This window comes from Halichoerus grypus, chromosome 14 (genome assembly GCF_964656455.1).
Source record: "Halichoerus grypus chromosome 14, mHalGry1.hap1.1, whole genome shotgun sequence".
Classification (NCBI taxonomy): domain Eukaryota; kingdom Metazoa; phylum Chordata; class Mammalia; order Carnivora; family Phocidae; genus Halichoerus; species Halichoerus grypus.
In genome coordinates this window covers 59,249,032-59,274,703 of record NC_135725.1, presented here as the reverse complement: position 1 = coordinate 59,274,703, position 25,672 = coordinate 59,249,032, and the positions used below count along the sequence as shown (strand labels likewise).

The following is a 25,672-nucleotide window of genomic DNA, read 5'->3' as shown; positions in this document are numbered from 1 at the left end:
TTGAGTTTATTTTTGTGTATGGTGTAAGAAAGTGGTCCAGTTTCATTCTTCTGCATGTGGCTGTCCAATTTTACTGGCACCGTTTATTGAAGAGACTGTCCTTTTTCCATTGGATATTCTTTCCTGCTTTGTCAAAGATTAGTTGACCATAGAGTTGAGGGTCCATTTCTGAGTTCTCTATTCTGTTCCATTGATCTATGTGTCTGTTTCTGTGCCAATACCATACTGTCCTGATGACTATAGCTTCGTAATATAACTCGAAGTCCAGAATTGTGATGCCTCCAGCTTTGATTTTCTTTTCAACATTACTTTGGCTATTCACGGTCTTTTGTGGTTCCATACAAATTTTAGGATTATTTGTTCTGGCTCTGTGGAAAATGCTGATGGTATTCTGTAGGGATTGCGTTGAATGTGTAGATTGCTTTGGGTGCTTCACGTACTTTGAAACTTTTTATTTGGAGCATAAACATCGAAAATTCTTGTATCATTTTGATAAATTAACTCATCATTATGAAAGGGCTCTATCTCTGGTAATATTCCTTCCTGTGAAATTTACTTTGTCTGATATTAATGTAGTCATTAAAGCTTTCTTTTAATTAGTATTAGTAGATTCATCTAATTTCCACCCTTTAACTTTTTTCCCTTGTTTCAGCAACATAAGATACTACTGTTTCCCATAGCAGAATGCCATTTGGCCTTTATGTTTCATAGAATTATAGCTTATTGGCATAAAACTTGATTTTGAGGGGCACCTGGGTGGCTCAGTTGGTTAAGCATCTGCCTTCCCCTCAAGTCATGATCCCAGGGTCCTGGGATCAAGCCTCGTGTCAGGCTCCCCACTCAGCAGCCTGCTTTTCCCTCTCCCTCTGACCCTCTCCCCTGCTTGTGCTCTCTCTCTCAAATAAATGAATAAAATCCTAAAAAAATAATAAATTAAAAAATTTGATTTTGATGTATTTGAAGGTTATGTATATTGAGTAGTATAGAAATATATAAGATGAGATGTGTTCACATATGCAAAAAATGTATAACCTTTGCTTTATTGCAACGTTGTTCACACTAAGCCCCTTGTAACTGAATGCTCTATAAATATAAAAATACAAACTTCATGTGAACAATGTGTGACCTTGGATAAGTTACCTGACTCAGTTTTCTCCTCTGTACAATGGTAATAGTAATAGTACCTCCCTCATACAATGATTGTGAAGATAAATGAGCTAGTAAATGTAAAGTGCTTAGAATAGTTCTTTTTTTTATTTTTATTTTTATTTTTTTTAAAGATTTTATTTATTTATTTGACAGAGAGAGACACAGCAAAAGAGGGAACACAGGCAGGGGGAGTGGGAGAGGGAGAAGCAGGCCTCCTGCTGAGCAGGGAGCCCAATGCAGGGCTCGATCCCAGGACCCTGGAATCATGACCTGAGCTGAAGGCAGACACTCAATGACTGAGCCACCCTGGCGCCCCTAGTTCTTTTTTTTAAAGATTTATTTATTTATTTGAGAGAGAGAGAGAGCACATGCACAAGAGTCAAGGGTGGGGGGCAGAGGGAGAGAGAAACTTAAGTGGACTCCACGTTGAGCGTGGAGCCTGACAGGGCTCGATCTCATGACCCTGAGATCAGGGCCCTGAGATGATGACCTGTGCCAAAACCGAGTCGGATGCTCAACCGACTGTGCCACCCAGGCGCCCCAGAACCGTTCTCGACACAGAATAAGCACTATAGGAATGTTTACCACTACTTCACCCTTCAACGTCTAACCAAACTGTTTCATTACATTAAAAATGGACGGCTGTTGGGGCGCCTGGGTGGCTCAGTTGGTTAAGCGACTGCCTTCGGCTCAGGTCATGATCCTGGAGTCCCGGGATCGAGTCCCACATCGGGCTCCCTGCTCGGCAGGGGGTCTGCTTCTCCCTCTGACCCTCCTTCCTCTCATGCTCTCTGTCTCTCATTCTCTCTCTTGCAAATAAATAAAATCTTAAAAAAAAAAAAAAAAGGACGGCTGTAGTTGACAAGATGTAGCTGGATCTTTCTTTTTATCCAGTCTGACAATATCTGCCTTTTAATTTGTGTTAAGACCACTTAAACTTGATAATTTTATTTTCAAATTTCTAGGGAACAAATACAAAAGTTGACCCCAATAGTAGTCCTTAAAGTAAACCATGATAAATTCCCGAAAGTAGAGCCATTTAGTTAAATTTTCTGAGCACAATGTAATAAAACTAAAACTTAGTAACAAAAGGTTAATTGAAAAATTTTGAACCATTTATACATTTTTTAAAAATCCCTCCTAGTGCACTGAAAGGCAAAATCAAAGCAGATGTTCAGAGATGAATGAGAATTAGAATACTAACTGTAGGGGCGCCTGGGTGGCTCAGTCGTTAAGTGTCTACCTTTGGCTCAGGACATGATCCCAGGCGCCTGGGATCGAGCCCCACATCGGGCTCCCTGCTTGGCAGGAACTCTGCTTCTCCCTCTCCCACTCCACACTGCTTGTGTTCCCTCTCTCACTGTCTCTCTTTCTGTGTCAAATAAATAAACAAAATCTTTAAAAAAAAAAAAAAAGAATACTAACTGTAATGTTTAAGAGTGTGGGGCATGGACATGAAGTCATGTGGCTCTCATCCAAGTTCTGGCTCTGCTCCCCGCTGACTGTGATTCTGATTCAGGTGTTGATATAAAGATAGTAATACCTATCTTAGAGGGTTTTTTCCCAATTAAATGAGATGACACTTAGCAGTCTTTAAATGTCACTGTTTACACTGTGCACTTCACATTTCCCAATCACAATTTAGATATGTAAAAAGGGAATTCTTGCCCTGTCTAGATCAAATCCAAATTCTACTGATGGCAGAAAACGCACACTTGAACACTGAAGGTAACTCAGTCACAATTATTGTAGTCTCTTGGGGATTAATACTCAAGCAATCCAGAATCTTTCCTGACTCTCTCCACGTTTCTGGATCACCTTCTCCATACTCAGCTTCCTGGGCAGGAGCATCTGGTGGAGCCAGGGTCACATGCCTTCATACAAGCTTTCAGATTTCTAATAGAGAAATGAATGTCTACCCCCTTGCAGGCTCCATAGTTGGGTACAAGATCTTTTACACTCAAATAGAGACTTCTCCACAAGCTGAGCAGCCTAAACCCAGCAAATGTCGACCAGATCTCCCTTTTCAGAAAAAGGCATTTTGTTTTTGTCCTAAAATCTGTTTCCCCAGAATGTGCTGCATCCCATGACTAAGCCCTTCTCAGTCTAAGCTCTTACATCGTTATAAAGTCTTCCCATAGTTTAAGATTCAAACTATGCTTTAAGCCCTTCAGGCTTTGGCTCTTGTTCTGCAGAGGTTTTTAGAACAAAAAATTCGCTGTAGTAGCTCAATGGGTAGAAAGCCATGGCAACTAGAAATTAAAAACCTTGGCAGAAAATCTCCTTATTTTATCCTGTTATACTCTCTTTATTACTGTTGTTAGAAAATATATGGGATGGGCCAAAGCTGTACTTAAAGGGAAATACACAGTATAATAAATATGAGCATAAGCTTTAAGTTAGGCCTGGGTTCAAAATGTCCCTGCTCTGCTACTTACCAGCCATGTGACCGACCTTGGAGAAATTCTTTAATCTCAAGGCTTAGTTGCATCAACTATAAATGGTGTTAATAATATTACAGTGTGCGATACCTGGGTGGCTCAGTTGGTTAAGGTCTGCCTTCGGTTCAGGTCATGATCCCAGAGTCCTGGGATCAAGCCCCCCACATCAAGCTCCTTGCTCAGCGGGGAGCCTGCTTCTCCCTCTGCCTTCCGCTCCCCTTGCTTGTGTGCTCTCTCGCTCTCTCTGACAAATAAATAAATAAATAATCTTTAAAAAATAATATTACAGTTTATCTTTGAACAACATGGTGGTTAGGGGCCCTGACCACCCCCACACAGTAGAAAATCTGCGTATAACTTTTGACTCTCCAAAAACTTAACTACTAATAGCCTACCGTTGACCAGAAGTCTTCCCAATAACAAAAATAGTTGATTAACACACTCTGTATGTCATATAGTATATATTGTATTCTTACAATGAAGTAAGCCAAAGAAAAGAAAATGTTATTTAGAAAATCATAAAGAAGAGAAAATACATTTATAGTACTGTACCCTATTTATAAAGAAAATATCCATGCATAAGTGAACCCACTCAGTTCAAACTTGTGTTGTTCAAGGTCAACTGTATTTGCTTCATAGGGAGGTTGTGAGAATTGCATGAGATAATTCCTTTAAAGCACTTAGTACTATGCCTGTGTGAAAGGAATCCTTGGACAATATTGAGAAAGTGGTCCAAGAAACTTTTTGGTCGTTCTTGGCCACTTGTCACATGACCATTCTTCCAGCAGAAACTGTCAGAAGAAGAGTGTGATACCCATCACACAAGCTGAGTTGGTCCCATGAGATAACAGAGGAAAGACATAACGGAGCATGGAGTGTTTTCTTAGATTTTACATTTTGCTTATCTGCAGTATAGTATTCCTGATAACAGATAGACCAAGTTTATCTCTCAGTGCTCCAAATGAGAAAGAAAAGCTGTAGTTAGATGACAATCACTGTCAATCTTGGATAAGCAAGAAGAAGTTCGGAAGGTAGAAGGGAGAGAAGCAGTCACCACATCACGTCCACAGAGCTAAACTGTAGATGAGCTTCTTATTGTCCTCCCTTCCTAAGAGACGGAACTCATCTGAAAACCAGTAAGGAGAGAAACTTCACCATCAAAGGCCTGAGAAAAATATATCATGATTATTACTTAATCCTTTGATTTGAAAATAAAGGGACTTTAAGGAAAATTCCCTCTTACTGATACCTGTATTGTTATAGATGGAATGCTTGTGTCCATCTAAAATTCATATACTGAAACCTAATCCCCAGGGTGATGGTATTTGGAGGTGGTCCTTTGGGCGGTGATTAGGTATGAGGGTGGAGTCCTCAGGAATGGGACTAGTGCCCTTATAAGCGACCTGAGAGAGTTCCCTCTGCCTTTCTGCCACTGAGCACACAACTAGAAGTCAGACTGCAACTCAGAAGAGGGCCCTCACCAGAACCGGACCTGCTAGCATCCTGATCTTAGACTTCCAGCATCCAGAACTGTGAGAAATAGGTTTCTGTTGTTGATTAGCCACCCAGCTGATGGTAGTTTGTTACAGCAGCCCAAGCTGACTTACACATGTCTTTCAGAATTCTGAACCTTACATTTACTAAGTTATAGAAACAATCTATTACCTAATTTGGGGCCTGGAGAGAGAAGGCTGTCCCTTGATCTTTGATTAAAAAATGCCCCTAAAATGGCCTGAAACATGACTGATGGTCAATAAATCTTAAATATTATTATACTACTTATTTTAAAGGAAAAAAATAAGCTAAGTGTTGGATGAGAGGAGCTAGACAAATTACAAAAAATAAAGAAAAGAACCATAAACAGATATTGAACTATAGTTAATGAATGAATGCTAAGGTATTTGGGGGCAAAATGTATGGATGATTGCAACTTACTTTGAAACACATAAAAAAATAAGAGGGATGGATATATGAATAAATAGTGATAAAGCAAATATAGCAAAATGTTCATTGAAGAACCTCAATGGTGAGTATATGAATTTTCACTTTCAAATTATAAGGTTGAAATCTTCCATAATAAAGTGTTTAAAAATTAATTGAATATAGAAATTAATATAGTTAAAAACAGAAAATTATGCATTAGAAAACAGAAAAAGAGCAGAATTGAAAACTACATCTTAGAGCTGGAAAGCATATCAAATAGATAAAACTCTATAAAATCAAATCAATAAAAAAGCCTAAAGATGGAGAGAAAACTCAAATGTACTACCTTAGTAATAAAAAAAAGAGGATATAATCTCTTTTCAGGAGTGTTCAGAAAAATAATATTGTCAACTCTCCACTAGTAGTTTTTCTGGATTGGGCAATTTTCTAGGTTTATTTAAAAGAGAAAAAAATCTAAAAGAACCAATATAGCCATTTGTAAAAAGGGAAAATATTACTGCTTACCCAAATACAGATGGACCCAGAATAGGTTTGCAGCCAAGTTCTATCGTCTGTCTCTATTAAGAAACAGGTGATTCTTATATCTTTTATATGGTCTAAGGCATAGAAAACCTTCCCCGTTCATTTAATGGAGCTAGAATGATCTTGATTCCAAAACCTGAAAAGTACAGCAAATACAAAAAACCATAGCGCAACATCATTTATGAACATAAATGCTAGAGTCAGCAAATTGAATCTAGTAGTGTATTACTTGAATAATACATTATGACCAAATAACATTTATTTCAAGGGCATAAGGATGGTTTTGTATTAAGAAATATATTCACAATTTATATTAATAAGTCAAAGAAAAACATGACAGATGCTAAATATATCTTTGATACAATTCAATATCCATTACTGAGTTTAAAAAAAAAAAAAAACTGTTAAATTTTCCCTCAGCAGTATAAAAGGAAGCCCCCTGAAACAAACAGTAAGACATGGTCAGACTTGAACATGGCATGCTTAACATGCTTAACATTAAAAGGATGGACATTCCCATTAAAGTCAAGAACATAAGTTTTCCAGTTATCACCACTGTTACACGGCTTTGTTCTGGGAGTTCTAGCCAACACTAGCACAACAGAAAGACATAAGACGTATAAATATTGGAAGGGAGAGAGAAGGAGCTTTAAGCTTCCCCCTGGAAAAAAACTAAGAAAATCAATTAAATTAATATAAAATTTTCAAAATGATGGCCAGGTCCAAAAAATATTTTTTAAAAATCAATAGCGGGGTGCCTGGGTGGCTCAGTTGGTCAAGCATTCTACTGGGTTTGGGCTGAGGTCGGGCTCCCGGGGTAGTGAGATGGAGCCGCACGCCGGTCTGCTTGAGGTTCTCTCCCTCTGCGCCCTCTCTTGCTGGTGCTCCTATGTGTGCGCACGCAAGCTCTCTCTCTCAACTAACTTTAACCAACCAACCGACCAGCCAATTAACTAATCAATAGCTTTTTCACATAGCATCAATAACCAGACTCCATCATAGGGGGAACGTTGAGAATAGCAACGACAACAGCATCACGTTTTAAGAGCACTCAGGTGTGGACACAGGACCACATGCATTTTATTTTGAGGACTATATCCCTCCCCGCAAGAACAGCCTGGTTGCTCTGACTCACTCTTCCGAGGGGTGCTTGCTCCCCGCGGCTGCTTGCGGCGGGGGCAGGAGAGCTGGCTCCGGAGCGCCCACCTGGCCCACCGCCCCGCCGCGCACCGGCCCAAGCGCTACTGCCTGAGGGCGGGTTTGTGCGAGTAAAGGCGGTGCGGAGGGCCGGGCGTGTCCTCCATCACGGAGGGTGGGCAGAGACGCCGCGAGATGGTGGCGTGAAGGGCCAGGGGAGGACCCAGGAGGTGAGCGGGGTCAGGAAGGAAGAGCGCGCTGGGGGTCGCCTCCAGAGGGTGAAGCCGAGAGGCCTTCGCCATCTCGGGCGCCGCGCTGGAAGGAGTGGGCAGATGCCGCCACATTTCCTCCTCCTCTGACTCGGCGTTGCTCTGGACGACTGTGCTGCTATCTTCTTTTTGCTCCACTTCCTTCCCCAAATTGACTTGGCTCCGCTCTCCCTCGGAGAGCTGCATTGTTACAGCAACGGGCTCCCTTGTCCTCGGGTTTGTGACCGGGTTCAGCAGATGGCGGGGCGGAGGAAACGGTGGTGCACGCGGGGCGCTCCTGTGTCCCGGGGACCACCTCACCGCTGTGGACTTAGGGGCCCTCGTAGCCCCCTGTTAAGGCTCACACCCGCACTCCCCTGCAGTTTCTTACACTCTGCTTGCACCCTTGTAGATAGTCCCCTTAGCAAGCCTTCCTCAAATGATCCTAAGGGGGGGGGCACCTGTTTCCCTGCTGGGCGGGGACCGACAGGAAAGCTTACCTGCGGGCTCACATCTCAGCGGAGCTCAGTGCCAGACTGGTAGGGGGAAGAGAGGTGAGGTGGTACTCAGGGAGAGCGTAGCATGTCACCTGATTACCTGGCACGGCTCTGGCCAAGCTGGGGTTTCCATCTGGCAGGAAAGTGCCAAACCAGCAGGGACAGCAGAGAGACCCCAAATATGAAACCAGGTTCCTGAACTTCCCCTCACAGGACTGTGAGGTAACCACCTCTGCCCCCCTTGTGGACAGAGGAGGAATCCTGCCCCAATTAGAGATCTTCCTACAGAGAAGGCTCTAGAAGGATTCTGCGCTCACTGGTAGAAGGAGGGAGAGGAAGGTGCATTGTGAGTAACTTTTTCCTTTGTTTATATTTCCAGGTATGGGGAATGCACGTGTTATTTTTTATAAGGAGAAAACAATACAGTGGACTTCATTTTGGAAAAATGAAAGTGTTTGGAGTTGGGAGCAGGGATGTTAGCACGCTTCCCCATATGAAGGCTTCCTCCCTTACCCTTGCCTCCCACTAGCCTAAGTTCCTGAGAATCTAACTTGACCTTAGACTTTGCATGTACTTTCTCTGTGCACCATTTTGCTGTGGGCCAGTGAGAGAACAAGGTGAAAAGCATTGTGTAAACAGTCAATAAAAGTGCTAGAGAGATGTATCAGTTACTCTCATGATTCCTATTTCTCCTTGGACTTGTCTATCAGACCCCACCTAGTGTGCCTGCCTTGTCAGTCTGACCTGACATTGAACCTAGTTCACTCCACCCACCCCCTGGTGTCCACCCTCGTGGAGCTCTCCCACATGGCTGGCTCCATCCCTGAGCAGCACAGATCCTGCTGGTTGCCTTGTGCCAGGGAAAGCCCAGACCTGGCCTCAGGCCTTGGCTTTGCTCTGACTTGCTATACGACCCTGGAATAGTACTTCTGTTCTCTGGGCCTGTTTCCCTCTATGTACAAAGTGGAAATCTACCCTCTAGCTCCAAAATTGCTGGATTTCAGGGAAAGGAATTTCCCTAGGAATGATGCCTCTGCTGTCCCTTCCCCTCAGCTGGCAGGGCTCACAACTCAGGCCTCTTCCACAGCTAGGAGACAGGGGGAGAGGAGTATCCTGGAGCAGGGCCTCCTGTCCCTTTGAGAAACAGAGCAGCCTGTATGGGGGTATGGGGGTTTGACTCCCACCAGCCCAGGGCTGAGGGAAAACCATTAAATCAAATGAAGGAAAATAAAATCTCTTCTATGGATTTTGTGTCAAGGCCATGAGCATTGCTGGCAGGCTTAACTTTCTTCCCGCAGTGGAACTGAAACAGGCTGAGGCTAAACCCTGAGAATGGAGGCCAGGCCCAGGGGAAGCCTGGCGCCTGGCCTGGCTCAGTTAATGTCTCCTCAGTAGAGTCCAGGATGTTCACAGGACAGAGGGAGAGGAAGCACCGCCCCATAACGAGATCAGGGGATGATCTCAAATCAAAGGTCTCTCGTGCACACCAGAGCTATCCAGGCCAGTCAGAAGGACCGAGAGGGCAAGGGCAGAGGCTCTGGGTGCCTTTCAAGGCCAGCACACCTCATCTGCTTGATACCTCCCCTTCCTAACTTGTCAGCCCCACTCTTCTGTTGCTGGGACCCACGCAGACTCTCCTGCTTCTGCACCTTTGCTCACACTGTACCTTTTACCAAGAATGCATCTCCTAAGGTCATCTGGCAAAGCCTTCCTGTCTCCCTCAGGCCCAGCCCAAATCCAACCCTCTCCAAGGAGCCTTCTGTCTTCTCCTTTCTCCCCTCCTCCTAACTCCTCCCCAGGCGCACTAGACAGCGTACAGACGACTGTTCGGACTACAATCAGATTACCTACCCCTGTTCTGTACCGGCAAACCGTAACTGACCGCTGTGCCACTCAGACCCTAGGTGACAGACCTTCTTACCAGAAACAAATGTCCCAAAGCTTGTACTGAAGGTGTCCTAGGGACTGACTGATGCCAACAGCGACACCATGCCAAGCTCACCAACTCACTGAGAAGTGGGCTGACGCTGGAGGAGGGTGTGGGATTGAAGCTTTAAAATAACCCGGGAAGAGGCCTGGGAAATGAAAGGAGGCTGTCTGGGTAACTGGGGGGGATACCGACGGTATGGAGGCAGTGTCGATACGGGGCTCCACTGCCTAGCTGCGGACAGGTCCACCGAGCACGGCTGAAGGCAGTTCCTAGAAAAGTGAAACTGTCCTCCTGTTCACACCCTAACAAGCTGAGCCTGCCGAGAGGCTGGTTTTATCTGGAGGCAGATGCTGTCGGTGGCCTTTGCCTTCTCACTGGCCTTCCTGGACTTTGGCTCCGCGTGGGCAGCAGAGCGTACACACCCTGACCAGCTGGCCATGGTCATGCTGCTCCCGGGGGCCAGTCACGTAGGGCCGGGGATACGACCCGATCCCGGCCCAGGAGGCGCAAGGGGCAACTGCTGAGGGGTTTGGGAGAAATCGTTTTCTTACTCGTAAGAGGCGCTGGCAGCAAAAGGAGAAGGCGCTTGTGACTCTTGTCTTTCTTCTTGCTCAGAACGCTGTGCTCGAAGCTTAGCTTAGAGCTGAGACAACCACCAGGAAACCATGACAGAGCTGCGATCTCTGCCACGGACACAAAATGAGGAGGTGGTGGCGTGAGTGACATACCTGTGCTGTCCCTGTGCTATAGAAAAATGGTGACTTTGGAGTCAGTGTCATCCAGTGACAAGCCTTAAACCTGGGTCCTCTGTCCTGGAGCCTTGGGAAGCTCCCTGATAGAGCTGGTTCCGAAGCGAGGCATCCAGGAAGCAAAAGAATCTTCCTTGAGTTGGCCTGTTTCTTTTTGCACTAATGGATTTAAATTTCCTGCACTCATCACAGACTCTCCTCTTTGTTCCCATTTTTGCTCTTGGTATAACAAATATATTATTATTAGTCACTTTGGATAATTCCCTTTCTCAGTAGGTCAGCCGTCAGAGCACCCCCGTGGCTGTCACTGGGCTCCGGTGGCTCACGGGTGTGTGCCCGGCCCGAGGGCGACGCATTGCTGTGTGCTCTGGGCTGAACTGGTCTGGGGGCTAATGGCCTGTCAGAGAGATGCACACACCCCAGGGGACACGTCTGGCAGAAGGCCTCTTCCAGGAAAAAGTTTATTCCCTGAGAGAAATCCATTCCATCGGGTTGAGGTGGGACCAGAGCTCCCCTACCTTTCTTTCCTTCTCTACCACAGAGGTGGGCATGCGGCCCAGGCTGGACCTAGGACTCTCTCGGGGTCCATTCCTGCCCAGTCACTTCCTGTAGACTGGACAGGGAGCGATTTCATTTGTTTTTCTAGTATTTTGGTTTCATTACCTATGGCCAGAGGAGCCTCTGGATCTTTCTCTGGAAACTACTTTTCATGTGGTTATCTCACCTTCTAAATTGTCCTCCTCCTGCAGAGTCCTCCCTGCTAAAATTATTGGGGCACGAGAACCTCCCCTCTCTCCCCCCACAGCCCCAGGCGTCTCCTACAGAATCCTGATTCAAGGCCTCTACCAGCCCGACACGCTGGGCCCTAGGCAGCATGCCGGAGAGCTGAGCAGCAGGGGCTGCATCCTGCGCCGCAGCTGGAAGGCCACCGACAATCATCCCCCGCGCAGGCTGGGTGTGTCCGCCACAGCAGCGTGCACGTGAGGAGCACTATCTCCCCAAACTGACCTCACCTGGCCTTTTTTGCCCCTAACTGTCTTCAGAGTTCTCATGATTGTGTCATGAGAACAGGAGCGACCTGTAGATCTTTCCCTCCCTTAATATTCCCCTTCCCCCAAACCCAAGAACCTCTCTCATTTCTCTAGTTCCTTCCCCAGACTATGAAACTTCTACTAATTTTCTAATAAAAAATTTTTGTCTGTCCTGGCTATCCTGATGAGAAATGGCTTCCACGGTGGACTTTATTATTGTTCCAAATACTCATGGTCCCTCCCCCAGCTCCATCCTTGCTGCCTCCCCGCAACACACACACCCACCCCAGAAGATTATACCTCCCTACCTTTTGAACTCAGGAGTGGCCATGTGAGTTGCCTGGGCCAGTAAGGTGTAAACAGAAATAACAGGGTCACTTCTAAGCAGAGACCTAAGGGACAGCTGTGGTTCTGTCTCTTCTCCTCCTCCTTTTGTTGTTGTTGTTTTGTTTTTTGGTTTAAACAACAGATATTTATTTTCGCAAAGATCTGAAGGCTGGAAGTCCAAGATCAAGGTGTCAGCAGGGTTGGTTTCTTCTGAGGCCTGTCTCCTTAGCTTGCAGATGGCTCCCATCTTGCTTTGTCCTCACATGGTCTTTCCTCTGTGCACACGCGTATCTCGGGCACGATGTTCCTGGTGCCACCATGCCGGGCTCAGGGGTATGCTCTCCACCTGATTTTGTACACAGGGCTGACCGAAGATGGTGATTTCAGCTAAGTCTCCAAAGTGAACTATGTCCTCTGTCCGGCAGGACCTGGCTCATCCACTCCATTTTCAGAATTATGACTTGGTGCCTGGGCTGAAGATCGAGTCAGCCAGCCATGCCTCCAGGTAAAACACCAACAGGTCTCCTAGTTCCTGCACAAGAATCTGCCACAGCTGGATGGAATCCGTGGTGGCGGAAGTGGTGACCTCAGCAGCCTATCCAGGAACCCAGCAGGTGTCCGTTGTCAGCCTGGGCCTTAGCAGCACCTGTGCTGTCGACCCTGCTAGGACCAGCAGCCCAAGAGCAAGCTCCGAGTAGCTCCCTCAGAGCTCCAGCCTCTTTCCTCCCACTCTGTGAGGACACTGGAAGGGGCCCTGGAGTGAAGACGGTGTAAAGCAGAAGTGCAGCTGACCCACAGTAAACACGTGATGGAAGTAAAATGTGAGCCTCTGTTGTTGTCAGCCATGGAGGTTTGGGGCCTTAGCCTCATGACTGATAGATCCTCTCAGGCTCTCATCAATAGGCCCTCTGTGTCCACAGCCCAGAGTTCTCTCTGCCCTCAGGATGTACCGTGGAGCTGCAACGCTGGGCCCAGGGCAGTGGGGAGTAGGACTGCCTCGTCTGTTGCTGGGTCTTGGAGGGCCCAAAGCTGGGGTCTTTGTACTTGCCTTCCTGCCACAGCATGCCCTCTGGTCAAGCCTCGGTCTGGTCTGACCAGCTCCGTCCCAGCTGCCCTGCTCTCCTGGGGCCCTTGGCTTGGAATAATAAAACTCCCATAATTTCTTCTTCTAGAGCAAAGGACATAGCTTACCCAAGAGTGGTCAGTGGTTTCGTTTTAAATGTCCACACTGCTTGGAAGTACACATAATCATATAAAATTATTTTTATTAAAATAGAAAAGCTTTCCAGTATATTGCATTGAAGACATTTATATAGAAAAAGCAATTGCAACAAACATGCTACATCAGCACTGAGATATTCTGAAAGCTTTAAGTGCCCACTTTTAAACAATATTTTGGTATAATGAGCATATCCCTATACATTTCAAAGGGTACATATAATACTGAAAAAAATACTTCATGTAACATCTAAGTTTAGGTGCATACAAACAATAAGCATTACACTGAATAGCTTATTTCAAACTGTGAAACACATTCAAAGTATTCAATTGCTTAGACAACATGCAAACACTTTAATACTTAGATTGACATTTTTAAATATATAAACCACAATTCTTTATAATTCTATATCAAAAAGAAAATCAGACAGAACACTTACCCACACTGTGCATATCACAAAAAGCAATGTGTCTTCATGAACGGAAAGTACTGGGTTAACACACATGATTGTCATTTTACAAATATGGCTATTTACCTTCTTCATAATAAAATAGAAATATCATGTATTATTTACATGAACTACTAATTATTTCACTTTTTGGCAAGTATATAAGTAGCAGCAATTGGTTTAAAGATTGATATTTAAAAACTCTAAGTTTAACTCAGATGAATACCGAAGAATATACTTCTGGTTAATATAAAAATGCATAATGCAATATGCTTTGATGTGATATAACTTCTCCCCTTCGCAAAAGTCATACACACATTAGTAACCACTGAGCCTATTGCTTACAACGTATCTCGTAAATGCCATTTCCTTATCTGGCTTTGCTGAACACAATAGATGGGTTCTTGAATTAAATTTCTGTAAATTAAATTTGCTTGATGATTTATATGATAATTTCAAAGATGCATTATCCTTATTTCACACTCTAATAGCAGGCTCTTCACGGTGGCCCCTAGCTTCTAGACAGAGTAGGTAATTATCTGTAAACAAACACACACACACTAGGGGCACCTTAATACTTAAAGGAACTCTGAAATGAAATTTTTGGGTATGAAGCTTATAGTAAAGTGAGTTCCGTTCTAAAAAGTGATCATCTCATTTACCAATGATACCAAATTTGTTTTACAGTTGGGGGGGGGGAACCCATCTAATGAGCAAAGTATAAACTGTAAGGCAGTGATCCACCAAAAGAAGACATCCTCTTTTCATTAGTATTTGGAAGAACATATTTTAACATTTGTAAGAACAAAACAAAAACCCTAATATTGGCAGATTAAAAAAAATACTGTGTGGTGAAGAGAGGTGACAAGTGCTTCTCCTTGGCCACTATTCAACTACAAACCAGGAGTCCTGCATGTCTTTCACAACGTAGAAAAACTCAATGGAGGAACATTTTGCACTTTTCACGGGTGGTCAGTTATGTGTCCAGACCATGTGCAAGGCAGGGCCCAGGCTGAGGAGGACGAGGCAGGAGGGGCAGGGGGCTCTGGCCTCGATGCCGGCTGATGGCACACTGCTGGAGACCTGTACCTGGGAAATGATGAGGGCAGACAGAGGGACGTGGGACGCCAGCGTGGGGCTGTCGGAGTTGATGAGGGATTCGATCTTCTCTGCTTCTTTATTGCAGGCCTCAATCTGGGAGAGGAGAATCAGATTTTTATTTATTGTATTTATTTATTTATTTTTTTTTTTAAAGTCTTTTTTTTTTTTTAAGATTTTATTTATTTGACAGAGAGAGCACAAGCAGAGGGAGAGAGAGAGAGGCAGGCTCCCTGCTGAGCAAGGAGCCCGATGTGGGACTCGATCCCAGGACCCTGGGATCATGACCCGGGCCGAAGGCAGCCGCTTAACCGACTGAGCCACCCAGGCGTCCCGAGAATCAGATTTTTAAAGTCTACAACCACAGGATCCGTGAAATGGGCAAGCCAGACACAATCCACATATATTCTAACAGAGAATGTGCTTTCTCTGTCCTTTTTTAGCCAAAGTCACATTTTAATATAGTCTTACTTTATTACACCAATAGTAACAGCATCGATGGAAATTAAATGAGAAAAGAAATGATGCACAATGCCACTGCCCTTGCCACTTAGCCACATGTAGACATTATCTGCCCACAGTTAGACACAATGGACTTTCAGGGCTTCCTCCCCATCCCAGAGGACAGCGAGGGGCTTTCCTCAGCTTCCTGACTGTGGCAGTGTACAAACCGCTTGTATTCACCCTTCACCTGAGCCCCCACTGTTTTGATACTGAACTTGGGCCCACCTCTAGAGTATGAGGAAGAAAAATGGGGTCCATAAGAGCAGTCCCGGTGGGCTTCTCCTCCCCACTGGGAGCAGGGGACAGGTATCTGCTCGTCCCCTGTCCCAAGGCTGTGTCACTGCATGACGTGTGTCAGCCCCTTCCCTCCCTGGGCCCCAACAGCCTCATCTGTATGTCAGCAGATGGCTTCCGTGTCTGCGTACTCTGAGCAACCTCTCAGCCTCTCCACTCTCCCACTCCTTCACATCCTGCTGTCAGATAGGTGCCCCGCCTCAGTCACCTGCAAAACGCTCACCTGGTACAGCTCTGTCCTTCTGAGACTGCCTTGCTTTTCTCCCTCCTGCCCTAGCTTTCCAAATGCCTCCATTTCCTCCCCCCTCCTAAGTCCTCCAAACAAGAAGCCTGCACAATGCGTGCTGAACCCCACCTGCAAAGCTTTTGGATAATGATCGACAGGAATGATCAGGATGACAATTTCGGATTCAATGCTGAAGTATCCAAATACGTCACACTGCGGGACAGATACATGCATGCGGATTTTCTGAAGTATTTCCAGAACTGTTATTGGCTTTTTGTTTGTTACCTGGGAACAGAAAAAAAAATCCCATTACCTGAATAAAAGAGGAATTCCTTATTACTGCCTAGGCTACCTTGCTACCTTGCCTATTGGAACCCTAAGTGTGGGGCCCCAAGAGGGGCCCTGCTGGCTGAATTCTAAATCTCCAGAGTCCTTTCCAAAGGGCTTTTGTATTACTGCTGAGCTTTGTAGCCAAGATAAACACTCACCCAAAGCCCCCCACTCCCTTTTAAGGGACTGTTCTGAGTTGGGAGCCACAGGAAAATGATTAAAGTCTTCCTATAAAAATACAGGTATTTGAATCCAAACGGGGATAATTTTCTAGGTAGTGGCAGGTGTTGGCTGCTACATTTCTGGAACCCTGTGTCCACAGAAGTGGAGCAGAAGTGATGGTACATCAAAGGGAAAGGGGCAAAGCGGCCATGGGAAGGTGGCAGGTTCTGGAAGCACCCCCCCTGGAGGAATGGGGACTGAGGGCAGGCCGCCTTGAAACCATCTGGGCAACTACCAGTCTCTGGCTGCTTGGTTCTGCCTCGAGCTCTAACTCTACATACTCTGCAAGCAGGGGACCTTTTCTAAGGCAGGCTCAGGCTGTGTTGTGCACGGCAAGGTCACCAAACAGCCAGGGTGTAGAGGAAAGGAGCACAGGACTGGGGGCCAGACAGCCTGTGCTCAAACCCTAGTTCCACTAGTTATGAGCTATACAGCTTTGGGCAAGTTGCCTTCCTGTGAATTACCTTCTGCCTCTATAAATGGGACAACACATTCTACTCTATAGGATTATGAGAGGTTTATCAATAAGGTTTCAACAGTACCTGGCACATAAAGCAATTTACCTTCGCAATAGTATCCAGTTTTTCTTTGTCAAATAAAACTCTTAACATTCCAGCACATAATGGGCAACAAGCACCTGCATAAAAGAAACCATCTTATGTGTGCTCAGAGTTAGAAAAAAATGGTCGGTGAAATAACCAACCCTTCATTTTGTGTTAGGAGAGTTGTAGCTGTCCTCCCTGATGACTACTTTTAGATATGTTCCCTGACCAACAGGGATCTTATTATCTATACATTTACCCAAATACTTCCTCCACCCCTGCTTTCACCCTTTACCACTTCTCAGGGAGACGCGTGATGGTATGATAGCAGAGAGAGATAGCCTTTCAAGAGATGTGGGGCCTGGACCCTGCCCTGCCTCAAAACTCACTGTGATCCTAGGCAAGTGCTTTCCTGGGCCTTTGATTTCCTGTCTGCAAAACAAGGGAACAGATGTTTTAGGGATCCCGTGAGTGTTTGATTAAAATTTAATTTTAAAAATTATATTTAAGCTGTTAAAAAATGGTAACAAAATATGAGAACATGGTCTCCAGGAGGAAAGAGGCTTTGTTTTGCTCACTGCTGTGCCCCAGTGCCTAGAAGAGTCTCTGGCCCACAGCAGAAGCTCCAGAAACATTTTATGAATCCAGGGATGGAGGAATGAACTTGTCAGACTCCAGATACCCTGTTCTGTGCAGAAGTGGGATAAAGTCTTTTCTGTTACCTCTGTTTAACTGAAAAGTACACCACTCTAAGGTAAGTAGTTTAAGAAAACTGTTACTACTGGGGTGTCTGGGTGGCTCAGGTGGTTAAGCATCTGCCTTCGGCTCAGGTCATGATCCCAGGGTCCTGGGATCGAGCCCCACGTCGGGTTCTCTTCTCAGCGGGAGCCTGCTTCTCCCTCTCCCTGTCTCTCCCCCGGCTTGTACTCTCTGTCAAATAAATAAAATCTTTAAAAAAAAAAAACCTTAAAAAAAAAAAGAAAACTGTTACTACTTATAAGAGTCTGTATGAAACAAGACTTTCTTGATTACATGCAACTAGATGCTAAGGCCAATCTAAGACCACTATCTTATGTTTCTCTCAATTTCAAATGTTTGTGTTCCTCAAAAGTACTTCAATTATTCATTCATTCATTACTTATTCTTTATTCATTAACTACTAATTCTGTGTTTATTAACTTTATGAGTAAACTTTATGCATTTGAATAACCATAATTTTAGTAACGAAATATCGCTTTATCTATTTATATATTAGTGTTTGGCGGGATCTTGCCTGAAAAAGTTTGCCATATTGTTTTATTTATTTATTTATTTATTTATTTATTTATTTATTTACTTATTTAGGTGGATTTATTTTTAAGTAATCTCTACACTTAACGTGGGGCTCAGACTCACAAATCTGAGATCAAGAGTTGCATGCTCTTTTGACTGAGCCAGCCAGGCACCCCTGCTACATTGTTTTAAATCCAATCGACAAGATGATGTCTAAGGTAATCTATAGCTTTTTAAGGTGGACCCAGAATAATGCAACTAATCAGCATCAGGTAGAGCCAAAACTTTTTTTCTTAAGATTTTATTTATTTATTTAGAAAGAGAGAAAGAGAGATCACGAGCGGGGGAAGGGCAGAAGGAGAAGGAGAAAGAGAATCTCAAGTAGACTCCCGCTGAGCACGGAGCCTGACGCAGGGCTCAGTCTCACGGCCCCAAGATTATGACCTGAGCCAAATCAAGAGTTGGATGCTTACCCGACGGAGCCACCCAGGCGCCCCAAGCCAAGACTTTTTGAAAAATTTAAGTAAATGAGTCAACTCTCTTTCTGAGTGACTCACTCCCTGGAGGTAGATAAGGAAGTCTTCCCAATCCCACCCCAAATACTGCCAGCCTACCTGGCGGGATGACGGGTTTGCACTCAGTCGCAGAGAGCGAAGGACACTTCACCGCAGCACACTCAGCGACAGAACTGTACTCTGAGAGGGCCCCAACAGCCTGGCAGGGCCCGTGGTAATCAACTGCTACGCGATCTGAGTAAGCAGCACACACGCTACTGTAGGTCTCCCCATTGTGCCCGCAGATGGGCTCTGTGGCTCTGCAGAAAGCCTGATGACAAAGCACATTTAGCCTATAAACCTCTATGGTACATTTTTTCTAACCAAGAGTACAGAATAGAAAGGAAAAAAGACACAGCTATAAATTCCTGGACCCTCTTAATTAAGCTCCTAAGGTCAGCTAAACTTTGGGTTGGGGTGGGGTCAATAGGGCTGTCCCAAGATGAATTGAAACGATTACTTTGCGGAGCCTCTCTGGGACATGGGTGCTCATTCCATGTGAACTGATAGGAGATGCTGCCCCCCTTCACCCCAGACTTCTATCATTCCAGAACTACCTACCTGTTTGATGAAAACAAGATCAATCTCCATGCAAATTCAGAAGCCTTATCATTTCATGCTGGGTAGGGATAAGTAGAGGAGAGTGGAGAGATCAGTGGGGTGGAGACTCTGGACCCATCAGGTAGGTTAGGGTAAGTAAGACAAAACTTGTAGCCAGTAAGAGGGAAGAAATAGGAAGAGAAGACTGGGAATTCAGAGTAGATGTTATCAATGCACTTGGAACACAAGCTCTGAGGGAAAACACACCTAGGGAGACACGCTGAAGGCATTCTCCTGCCAGTGAAGACCAGGAAATGAGAAGCAATCATGTCAGGTGTTAGCTGGCTGGGGGCGGGGGTGGGGGTGGGGCTGCAGTGGTGCGTGTGGGGTTGTCCTTGGGGGTATTTTTTTTGACATGAACCGTAAAAGGCTGAGAGATAAACTGATGTAAAAAGACATTAAGTCTTTGAGAAATTTTCACTCACTCTTCTACAAGTGGGACTTTGGTGGAAAGAGTGGGAAAGGACTCTTCTTGGTGGCTTTAACTCGCATTCTCCTGGGCCATTTGCTAATGACAGCCACAGAAGGGGAAGTAAAAACGGTACTGATGCACCCAGGGGTGTGTAACTTTACATTCTTTTCCTAATGGTGGGTGGCAGGAGGCCACTCTGTTCTTGCTTGTCCACTAGATGCCAAAGGTACCAACACAAGCAGGAGGGCCCTCCAGAGTTAGGAGAAAAACCAGTCTTGGGATGGCTCATTTTAATTCTCTAGATTTGATAGGATTCACAGAAGACCCCCAAGTGGTCTTACTGCTGCTTCATCTGTAAAAGATCATAAACTAATTTTATGCTTGGGTTTGTCAGCCAAACAACTGTACCTGGCAAGGGCCTTTGTATAAGAGGCTTTGCCCCCTCTGGTACAAAGTGCAGAGATTGCCGTGTTCCATGTGGTTTGTGTCACAAACAGGATCGCGAACCTGGTCACAGGTAAGCTGTCTCGGCAAACACTCATATTGGCTACATCCAAATTTATCAAAAGTTGTCAGGCAGACTTGTGGTTTGGGTATGCATCTGAAAAACACAAATGCGGCACCATCAGCCAATGCTGGGAGGGGCAATGATGGGGTCAGTAAGGCACTGACGAGGCACAAGAGGTTGAGAAAAAAGCAAGAGCGAAATCCGAAACAGTCCCTATCCCCAGGAGCTTATGTAGAGTGGGAGAGTCAAGCATGCATATGAAGTGAGCGAGCAAGTTACACTCGAAATGCCCGTGGGAGTGAGTCATTCTGGTTCGGGAGCCTGGAGAAAGCAACAGGAGCAGGTGGTGTCCTGGCCGCCACCTGGGGGACTAGGGGGGCTGCCCAGGCCTGCCAGGCTGAGGGAGCAGCAAGAGCAAAGGTGTGGTGCGACTACAGTGCTGGGGGCAAAGGGGAGGTGACCCTGAGGGCAGGAGCCAAGGTCACAGGGATAGAAGTGGCCGCACATGAGGCCCATCGGGTGGGTTGGGGTCCAATGTTAGAGGCCTTTTAGTCAATAATAAATGAAGCATTTTCTGGGGTTTATTTTCAGCTTGGGTAATACGAGTCTGTCTTAAGAGAAGGCTTCACAGTATGAGCTGAAAAACTCAGGCTCCTGTGCTTACAGGCTGAGGACCTGCCACTGGCTGGTCGTGAATCACAGAGAGCGTGCCACCCCTGGAAGCTGGGTTTTCCTAGTAACATCAGGACCTTGCCTCATTCTCAGTTCCTGAACTTCCTCGGAGGGTTTGGGGATGATAGCTCTTCTTTAGACTTTTCTGCTCTTTCATTTCTACATTGGGCATTTATAACTTTCTATACAGAGACCTATTAAAATGTGGAGCTTTCACTGGGCATTTGAAATAACAGGATACATAAATGCTAGTCTGTAAAATAAAAGGAGAAGAATATAGCAGCTAGCATTATTTTAATTTCAAAGGAAATGACCTCTACTCTCTTTAGGGATAAGCCTCCTGCTCTGAAATGACCACCACCACCATCACTACTACTACCACCTACAGTCACCTTTTCTGACAGGATTGAAAATTAGAATGCATGTAGTTATGGGGGTTTTTTTGAAATTTAAGACATTTGAAAAAAAAACAATGGAAAAGAATATTTAGAACTTCATTATCTATTAACATGGAAGGGATGAGAACCAAGAATATCAGGAGACATTTGGTAATTTTGGAAGGAAAAACTTTATCAATTTGAGTATAGAGAAATAAGATCAATTGGAAAGTTGAGAATCCGGGGGCTAAGTTAAACATGATCAGGGCAGGGACTCTGTCTTGCTTAGTGCTGTGTCCTAGTGTTTAGAAAGATGGCTGGTACATCAGTAGATATTTGATGAATGAACACAACTTCATATTTTTTAAACAATTATTTTTTGAACAGATAACACAAGCCCATGGTGAAATTGGAAAGATAGAAAACCGTATACAGTGCAAAAGTGGTCTGCCATCTACTCTTCCATCCCAGCCGTCGCCACCCGCCAAGACAGCTGCTATTGTCAATTTCTTGTTTAGTCTTCCCGAGATCCCTTATGTAAGTATAAACATTTATATATGCTGAGTCATGAGTATGTGCATTTAAAATTTTGATAGGCTTGGACAAATTGCCCTCCATAGAGGATGTACCAACCTTCCCTTCAGGGGGTGCCTGGGTGGCTCAGATGGTTAAGCATCTGCCTTCAGTTCAGGTCATGATCCCAGGGTCCTGGGATCGAGCCCCACATCGGGCTCCCTGCTCAGCGGGGAGTCTGCTTCTCCCTCTCCCTCTGCCTGCCGCTTCCCCTGCTTGTGCTCTCTCTCTCTCTAATAAAAAATAAAAAATCTTTAAACAAACAAACAAACAACCTTCCCTTCAACCCCCTTCTTCTATGGGAGTGGATTCCTTACATTATGTTACCAAAATTTTTATCTTTGCCAATCTGGTAGAAAGAAAATGGTATATAGTTGTAGGTTTTTTTTTTTTTTTAAGATTTTTTATTTATCTATTTGACAGCAAGAGAGAGACAGCGAGAGCAGGAACACAAGCAGGGGAGTGGGAGAGGGAGAAGCAGGCCTCCCGTGGAGCAGGGAGCCCGATGCAGGGCTCGATCCCAGGACCCTGGGTCATGACCTGGGCTGAAGGCAGACGCTTAACGACTGAGCCACCCAGGCGCCCCTACAGTTGTAGTTTTAATTTAATTTACATTTCTCTTAATATAAGAAAGGTGAAACACTGTGGTACACTGGCTGGATGTACATCAAATTCATTTAATTTTCTTCCTGGGCACACATCTAGATTATATTTCTCAGGCTCCCTGGCAATAGTTGTGGCCAAATGATTGAGTTCTGACAGCGGAGTGTGGCTGGAAGTAGAGGTGAATGTCACTTTTAAACCTGGCCTATGAAAGCTTCTCAAGAGCAACCTTCATCAACAACTTAACATAAAAATGGGCAAAAATAAAAAAACCTAATAGAAAAATGAACCAAAGATACAAACATAGAAAAACAAATAGTTATTAAACATTTGAAACAAGGCTTTTATTAGAGTAACTCCAGCTAGTGTATACAAACCCCAAAGTATCAGGACTTTAATATAAGTTCAAATACAATCCATTTGTGCATTCAGCAGATGGATTTCTACATAGTGATTCAGAAACCTAAGATCCCTCCGTCTAGTGACTCCCAGCTCCTACAGAATCATAGTCCTCTATACCTTCTGTCTGGCCAGCAGATATTAGGTTGTTGATTTTTTCATGTTGATTTGTAGGGACTCCTTATACTGTAAGGACATCAGCCCTTTCTCCGTGATATTCTTTCCAGTTTGTCATTTCTTACCATGCAGAAAATTTTCATTTTCATTTCCTGCAATTTTCAATCTTTTCTTTTTATATTGGTTATGTATTATACCCAGCATGACCTTCCCACTTTGAGATTTTATTGTTTTATTACAAGAGCAAAACAACCTTATTCAGAAGGGTTAGCTAATAGAGAAAACAAATGAACAAATAACAAAACAACCCTCAAGTCACCTCCCAATACAATTATATCATCCTATCAGCTTATTTCTTATGCCCAGGATCCTGTCTTCTTTCCATAGGAACTTTTTGGGCTTAGTTTTCACTGTATAAACTTTGCCAGATGGGTGACCAATTCTTTTTGTCATTTCTTTTAGTATGTGTGAGAATGGGTGACCAATTCTCTTTGTCATTTCTTTTAGTATGTGTGAGAATCTTCCCCTCGCTCCATCCTGCGTCAGGTTTTTCAGGACGGAGAAGCAATTGTTTATTCTCCACAACATCCTTTACAAGGAAAGGATGCGTCCTGTTCAGGTCTCTGAGGCAGCTAGTGAAAACTCCTGTTCTAGAAGCCTAAATCTAAGAGAGTCAGCAGGACTCCTGCCCTATGGCTACCATATACAGAAACCCATCATTAAGGTAGATCCATGAGCTCATGAGGAAACTGCAGAGGAAGGAGCCCCTAAACAAATAACGTCACATAAAACTGAAGTTGCATTTCCAGAGATTTCTCATGTCCAATCCCTAAAATGGAGGTAGATAAATAGAAAAAAATTTCCACTACTATCAGGCATAAATAGCTAATAATAAGAATACATCCATTTCTCTCATCTTGTCTGCTACCATTCTGTGCCTCACACTTTCTGTTTCGGTCTTATAGAACTGCTATAGCTCCCGGGAGACACCATGCTATTTCCTCATTTCTAGCAGCCAAGATCTTTGCTCCTGTTGTTCTCTCTGCCTTCACCAACACCACCCTCCACTGTCAACAACCTTGCTGGCAATCTCCTCCTCGTCTTCTTAGCTGATTATCACATCCTCCAGAGGCTTTCCCAGGCTTCCCCCAGTCTGCATGAACTCCACTTCTGGGCCCTCAATCATAGCATGTTATCAAGGAGCTTTACATGGCTCTTTCCCTGTAGACTGCAAACTCTTCAGGGCAGAGGTCTTCTTAATTCATTTTTGTATTTCAGTGTCTGGTATACAATAGATGCTTAGTAAGTGGTGGCCTTCAGTTGAAAAAGATGAGGAGTGATTGGGGAAGATGGCGGTAGAGTAGGAAGACCCTACGCTCACCTCATCTCACAAATACACTAGATAACTATCAAACCATCCTAAATACTCTGGAAATTGATCTGAAGACTAGCAGAACAAACTCCACAACTAGAAGTAAAGAAGAAGGTAGGAAGTGCAGAGACATGGCTCGGAAGAGAAATGGATCATGGCCCCTGTGGTGGGGGGGCAGCCACAGTTGCAGAGAAAGGTGCGAGACAAACCAGCACACAGGGGAGTGCATGGGGAAAAACAAATCCCCATAACAATTGGCTTGGAAAGCAAGAGGGCCTGAATTTCATGAGTTCTTCGAACCAATGGGGCTTAAAGCCTGGAGTTTTAAAGGTCAGCGTGCTTGGCTCTGAGAGAGCTCAGAGGACACTGGAGCTGCTCTTGAAGAAAAGGCAGGGCCAACAGCTCAGAGACATACAGTGTGGAAACAGCAATCTGAAGAGCACCTGGGGCACACAGTAGGGAGGTTATTCACTCATCTCAGGATGTGTCCCAGAGAGACAGCATTTACAGAGACAGCTCCAGGGAAAAAAGGAGCTGGCAGGTACCATTTCCCTCCCCTGCCTCTCAGCATAAGCACAGGGCCACCTTCAGGAACCAGTGCAGCACCAACACTCGCTACTTTACTTGCTTAAACCAAGCCCGACCCCATCATGTTCTGGTAGAACTGCCCCTTCCAGTAACAACTGCCTGAGTCCCAGTGTGGCAGGGCCCCTCCTCCAGAAGACTAGCCCAAACCCCTGCTCACACTGCATCTCCCCATGTGGGAGTTTTGCAGAGCCTAGGTTCTAGTAGCAGTGGTGACAGGTCTCATTTCACAAACAGACCCAAGCACACCTAGTTAAAATGCCCCACATTCAGGCCAGGATCAAACACTGCCCACAAGAGGCAGAGAGGCTCTGCAGATGACTGGCCTGAAGGACAAAGTGGTCAGGACACAACAGCAGAGCACACGCAGCACACATTGGAGACACTCCCAGAAGCGCCAGGCTCTGGGGAACAGGGGACACTATACTGCAGGGCACTACAGGACTTCTTCATAAAGCCATTACTCTCAACATAGAAAAACAAATAGTTATTAAACATTTGAAACGAGGCTTTTATTAGAGAACAGGGGATGTAGTTGACATTCTAACACACAGAGACTTAGACAAAATGAGAAGACAGAGAAATTTGTCCTAAATGAAAGAACAGGACAAGGCCACAGCCAGAGATCTAAGCAAAACAGACATAAGTAACATGCTGATGGATAATTTAAAGCAATGATCAGATGGATACTCACTGGACTTGAGGAAAGGGTGGAGGACATCGGTGAGACACTTAACGCAGAGATAAGGAATAACATAGAGATAAAGGGC

At 44.8% G+C, this 25,672-nt stretch overlaps 1 protein-coding gene across 3 annotated transcripts in view; it reads right to left on the bottom strand.

The window, feature by feature from the left end:
• Positions 1–13,222: 13,222 nt before the first annotated feature.
• The window catches only part of RECK (reversion inducing cysteine rich protein with kazal motifs), a 71,981-nt gene continuing 59,531 nt past the window's right edge, over positions 13,223–25,672 (bottom strand). For all 3 annotated transcript variants that reach the window (XM_078061449.1, XM_078061450.1, XM_078061451.1), the window contains 5 exons: positions 20,105–20,297; positions 18,745–18,955; positions 16,880–16,953; positions 15,894–16,049; positions 13,223–14,836 (listed from right to left, as the gene is read on the bottom strand). In XM_078061449.1, coding sequence (XP_077917575.1) covers positions 14,615–14,836; positions 15,894–16,049; positions 16,880–16,953; positions 18,745–18,955; positions 20,105–20,297 — 856 coding nt within the window. In that variant the 3' untranslated portion in view covers positions 13,223–14,614. The remainder of the gene's footprint in view (positions 14,837–15,893; positions 16,050–16,879; positions 16,954–18,744; positions 18,956–20,104; positions 20,298–25,672) is intronic.